We start from the raw sequence: 6,000 nt of genomic DNA on the forward strand, positions 1-6,000 counted from the left end.
ATCAGTAGACATACCATGTGTACCTAGCTACCTAAGGTGTGCAGTGCAGCTTTTGCTCATTGAACTACATCCAGACAATGGCCTTGGAACTTCTTATGCCCCATATATACACAAAGTGAGGCTTAAGAACTCAGAGCACTGTGCAGTTCAGCTACAACTACACATTTGTGAAAGTCCTATCATCTGGCAGGTGGGGACAATCTCTTGTGTGGTTTCATGGATATTGCCACAACATTTAGCATGTCCTCAAAGATGTCAAAGAAACATCAAGTAAGTTTACAGGTCATCCCCCACACCGTGCAGTAAACTGGATTATGTTGTCAACAATTTAATTTGAGCTGAGAAAAGCTGGGAAGATTTTCAGTCCCAACTCACCAGCTATTTTTGTAAAGGTGTTGGATGAGATCTTTAACAAAAATGTTCCTAGGGATCTTCCACTGAATGGAAGAAATGTGTTCACTTTAATTTCAGTATTCCTACACAGTTCAGTTCAGTTCAGCTGGCAAGTTCTTCAAGCGGAGAGATTCTGTCAATGAAAACAGGTTTTTGCAATGACAAACTAAAACTACACTCGCGTTAAGTTTTTGTAGTCCTAACAGCAATTTGGCTTGTGGCTAAAAGGATGCTTATCTTTATTTTCATCATCATCAGAGTCTGTTGTTTAAACATGGAGATGTTTATTCTGATACTGGTATTAGGACAACTAACTAAGACAAGCTTTTCTTTTCTGGTTGCTCATTTAAAACTACAAAATGTGAACATATGCATCAAAAGTCTCACTAGTACCATCTCTTGTAACAGGTGGGGAGCATTAGCTGACAAAAATGGACAGAAACAGAAGTTCTGGGTAAGTGAATCCTTAGCACTGTGTTTTGAGGCAGAAGAAAAAATCTCTACAACACAGATTATCTAAAACCAACTTCTTTCCTTTCATTCAGTCTCTCTCTGTCTATTTTTTTCTTTCACCTTAAAGTCTCCTGCATAATTCTATTCCCTTTCTGGCAACTTTTACCATGCTGACTCTTGAACTATAGCATCATCTACCTCAATTTCAAAGCCTGTTTCATCCTATCTCCCACCTATCTCCGTGTTTTTTCCTACACTGTTTTTTCTGTCTCAAATCTTACTTAAATTCTTAAACGTTATTCAGATTTCCCATGAAGGCTCACTTCTTTTTGAGGTCTGCAAATGAGACTCAATAAAAGTAATCAATATTATTTGTTAAAACATTTGGAAAACACAAGCTATCTATTTAAACAGTGTTGGCAAATGCTATACAGCTATCAGAAAAAAAAATTAAACATTGGCTTTCAGCCATTTAGAGTAAGTCAGATTTTACCACTTTGATTATGATTAACAGCTCATCTTATTATTCCTGTGTTCAGCAGAAGGTAATTTGGAGTTTACATAGCTGATGGCAGGGCTTATGGTAGATAGTTTCACTGACATCTAGGGCAAAACTTCCAGCGACTTCATTAGAAACTAAATTGCTCAATATGTCAATAGCTACCTGAATAAAACCTAATTTATTAAAAGTCAGCTTTTTGGTATCTTGGGTATCTCTTTAACAGGTTAGTTGTAATTGGAATTTTGGCCATTGTTGTTTCCATGACCACTTTCTCCAACCAATAGTTGAATTATCCAATGATTTCTGCTTCAATTTGTCAAACTACCTTGTAGAAATAGTATTCCATTTTTATTAACCCTGGTTTTGGAACTAAAATTTTGATCAAAACAAAAAGGAACAAATGATTAGAAATCAGGAAAAGGTGCATTCTGATTCTCAGTGCACTAAATTTGAGAAATTCTGTTTCTTAAAAAGGAAACTAACATAAAAGATTCATTTTGCATTCTACACCTTGCATTTTTAAATACTACTTTAAAATTGATATTCTTTTCCTCTTTGTTTTTTTTCCTTAGATTGCTGCAAATTCCTGGGGAAAATCTTGGGGAGAAAATGGTTATTTTAGGATTCTACGTGGACAAAATGAGTGTGATATTGAGAAGTTGATTTTAACTACTTTGGGATAGCCATAGTCTTCTACTCTAATTGTATTGTACCATACCTGCTTTATGTATCTTTTCTTTCCATTGTTGCATATTGAGTCTTTCTAGAGAAATAAAAATGTCCTCTCTGTAAGTTACCTTTCTTTCTGTTATGGCTCATTAGGGCTTCCTGATTTGAACACACTGCAGCCATCACAACACTCTCAGATCTCAACCGGTACAAACACTCCTTTATACTAATAGCAATTTGTGTCCAGGACTACTGAAAACCTTGGTGTCTCACAGAGCAGCGAGTTCCATCCTCTCTTATTTACATCTCACCACTAATTTGTTATATTGCTAATGGTTGATTCAACAGTGCCTGAAATAAATGGAATCACATTTCTAGTATTAATCTCTTTACAATACATACTCTGGTCACAGATCACTTTTTAGAAATATTTTGTGCTTTTCCACACAGAATTGGCTCATACAGCTCATGGTCATACTGGACAAAAAATTCCAAAGAAATGCGAGTAGAGTTCTGATCCTGTTGCAGAATAATTATTTCCTCTCCTAGCTTAGATAAATTGTATCCATGTATCATTATCTCTTCCAGGAAATTAATTTTTTACTAGTAGATCCCACAAAGTTGATGCATTTAGAGTAACACAAAAATTGCTTTCAGTGAAACAGCATATTCCTGTTCCCACAACCACAATTAAAAATGTACAATTTTAATAATTTGTTTAAATAAAGGAAAATAAAGAAGAAAATGTAATTTCTCTTCAAATAAGTCTAGACTAGGCTAATTCCTGAACTGCTTGCCTTCCACTCACTGTTCAACCTGGGAACAGGCATGTGCCACCATTCCCAAAAGCCTGTTTCCAATGGATAAAGACGGAAAAGACATTCTGTTGTTTGTCTGCACTGACATATCTGTAGTCCAGGCATAGTTCCTGGTGTTGGCCAGCATGATCATTAGTGCAGACAAGACACGCAGAGCCCCTTTCACTCCTAACACCGCCATAGCTGCTTCTGTCTGAAGAAGCAGCCTACTGACATGCATCTCCATCCTATCAGCATTGCCAAAAATCTTGACAATCTTGAGGACTATTTTGCTTATTTGTTAATTAAAATACAGATATTGCAACTATTGCTATAAGAAGAAATTAACTACTTTCTACCCTTTTAGTTTCAGTTAATCCAAAGGCCAGATGCCAACAGGAATCATCAGTCATAAAATTATCTGTGAAAGAAACAACCCTGGCATGTTAAATAGGTGGGGGAAAAAAGCTGCCATGAAATTCCAGTGAACAAAGAATTTCCAGTGACACCTTCAGTGACTTTAATAGGCTATGCTTCATTCTTTCTATAAAATTAAGAACTTGACGTCTAATGTCATCAGCAAAAAAGTAATAGCTTTTCCTTCAAGAACTTTTCATGGTGGTGGTATACAACAGCTGTCCTTGCCACTGAAATTATGTCTCTTAAACTAAACTTGAGTCACAATTCATGTTGCATCACTACTGAAAGAGCTATTATTAAAATGTTAGTATCATACTGCTGCACAACAAGCTCTTCTGTGGCCTCTAGTGTCATTCTGACTAAACTGAATTTAGACACAAAAACCTTTATCACTTGAAATTTATAGCAAATTGTAACACAAGCAATTTTAGAAGACCTAAGTGCTCTGAGAGAAGTAGTAACTTTTCCACGTTTAGTGAGCTAAAACAGGACTTGCAAAGAAAGTGTACTGAGCCATCTACACAGCTAATTCCCAACCTCTTGGTATGTATTGATTCCATAAATGTCAAGATTTCAAAAGAGTAGAGATTAGCTCTGAAGGGAATGATACTGTAAAAACATATCCAGTCAACGCTGGAGATTTTTGTTTCATTCAACTTCAAGTTGGTTTGCACTGCTGTCGCTCTTACTTTTGTTAGTGGTTGTTGTTACTCCTGATTCGCTTGTGAGATCTTTCTAGGATCTGGGCTGTCACATTAAATTTCTTCAGTGATGAGAAAGCTCAAAACTACTCTCCTAGATCTTTACCTGAACAAATTGTCATCTTGGCTTGAATAAAACACCGTATGCAAGTGAAACAAATCCAACCATGTCGAAGCAATTTAATGGTTTGCAAAGTGATACTGCTCTACTCACCTTCTGGGGTTAACCTTTGGTGCTCTGAGTGATGTATGTGCTCAGCACCCTCTCCATACCCTCTCAGTATCACAAAGCTGCTGTCTGTGGAAATGCCACAGTACCTGGAACTTAACAGGCAGGCAAATGCATCTGCACCTCGAAGCCAATTTGCTCTTTGAAAAGAACCTTGATGCTGAGGCAGCTCTTCTGCTGCTATTCAGAGCACAAGGGTCTCCTGCCAGTGCAGGTCTTCTTACTGACAGTGATCAAGAGACAGTGGGGCCTGGGAGCCACCATTGGCTCTGCCTCATGCAGACTACCTGGAGGCAGATTTTAAATGTCAGAAGGGCTTTAAGCTCTTCTGGTCCACTATTTGGTGGGAGTATGAGGAAACTTGCTCTTCATTAAGATGCCACCTCTCTCATTTCTCTCTTTTTTTTTTTTTGGCCTCTCCGTCACTAATGCTGAGCCATGCCTGCTAGCTTGGACTAAGTGTCACCTAGCCTGGAGCTTTTTCCTGTATGAATAGAAAGGAACAATATGTGGCTCAAGTTAATTCAATAGAGAGCTCATCAGCTTTAAATCACTAGTATTACTAATGCTCTGTGGGAACTGCAGAAAGGGGCAGTACCAGGAAGAGAAGGCAATGCAGGAATAGCCTTTGTGTTTGTGACATGGTGTAAATTTCCTTTGGCATAAAACCAGGAAGGTAATATTTTTATGGCAAGCAAAAAAAAAAAAATACCCACTCAGATTACACATTACAATATTTCTTGTCAGCAACATGCTATATGAAGTTTTGATTAGTTGTCAGTCTAACTGTGAAACTTTAAAACTGGGTATAGAAATAGCTAGAAGAATATATGTCTTGGGACCTGGTACCTGACGGCATTCATAACTAATGGAAAACTCCCTGTCTAAATTCCTATGTATTTAGAAACAGTTTCAGATAGAACTCTGAACAGAAATACCTATGAACTTTGGGAGAGTTTGAATCTTCCAAATATTAACTGAACAGAACAGGCTCCTTTTGCAATTTATATTGATCATCCTTCAGGGCTTTCCCACAATCAGATCCTAAATGTTACTGACAGTGTCTAATACATGAACATTGTTAATGCCCTTTGAGATGGCTTTAAGTGGAAATTCATTTTAAAATTGAAACACCTAACAAGCCAATAAAGGAACCCAGCTATTTTCACACTATTGTTACCCTTTTTTCTATCCTATTGTTATAGAAACATGGCCCATCTGCTAAATGAGAGCAAATCACACCTTGAAGATTGGCTTCCTATTCCATGGAAAGCGCTATCAAGCCTGGTAATACTCTCTGAGTAAATAATTTTGTTTGCATAGGGATGCCTGGCAAGTATTGAATTCCTGAAGGCAATTGCTCTGCTGAGGGGTCTGAGTCACAGGCAGACTTGTGAGTCACAGGGAGCTGCCTCTACACCTGGCTCCAGTCAGAGATTTTGGTGGGGCTGAGAAGCACAGAAAGCTCCTTTCCTACCTCACTAGCAATCACTGCACACAACTTGGCAAGACCAGGTTTCTCCAGCTCTGGAGTTTGCTTATCATCATTAAGAAGTCTGAAAAATTGATGACACTTGCCAAAATAGGGATTTTCATTTCATGTTATTATTTCAGAATCATGCATAATGAAAATGCTTTTACACAGACATACAATAGCATTACAAACGACGTGTTTTGGGGGAATGCAACCTAAAGCAAGCAGAAAGGGAAATCCAAGGGACATAAGGAACTTGCATCTGGAGCAGGGACAAGACAAGCCCTGAGAGGCATGACAAGGGGACTATTTTCATGTAGCTTCAGGGATCAAGGAAAGTTGCTAGACTGAGAGCAAGCCTG

At 38.0% G+C, this 6,000-nt stretch overlaps 1 protein-coding gene across 1 annotated transcript in view; it reads left to right on the forward strand.

The window, feature by feature from the left end:
* The window catches only part of TINAG (tubulointerstitial nephritis antigen), a 46,174-nt gene extending 44,034 nt beyond the window's left edge, over nt 1-2,140 (forward strand). The window contains exons 10-11 of the mRNA XM_052809256.1: nt 802-847; nt 1,921-2,140. Of these exons, the coding sequence (XP_052665216.1) occupies nt 802-847; nt 1,921-2,031 (157 nt within the window). The 3' untranslated portion in view covers nt 2,032-2,140. The remainder of the gene's footprint in view (nt 1-801; nt 848-1,920) is intronic.
* The last annotated feature ends 3,860 nt before the right edge of the window (nt 2,141-6,000 follow it).

Source organism: Harpia harpyja, chromosome 15, assembly GCF_026419915.1.
Source record: "Harpia harpyja isolate bHarHar1 chromosome 15, bHarHar1 primary haplotype, whole genome shotgun sequence".
NCBI classification, from domain to species: domain Eukaryota; kingdom Metazoa; phylum Chordata; class Aves; order Accipitriformes; family Accipitridae; genus Harpia; species Harpia harpyja.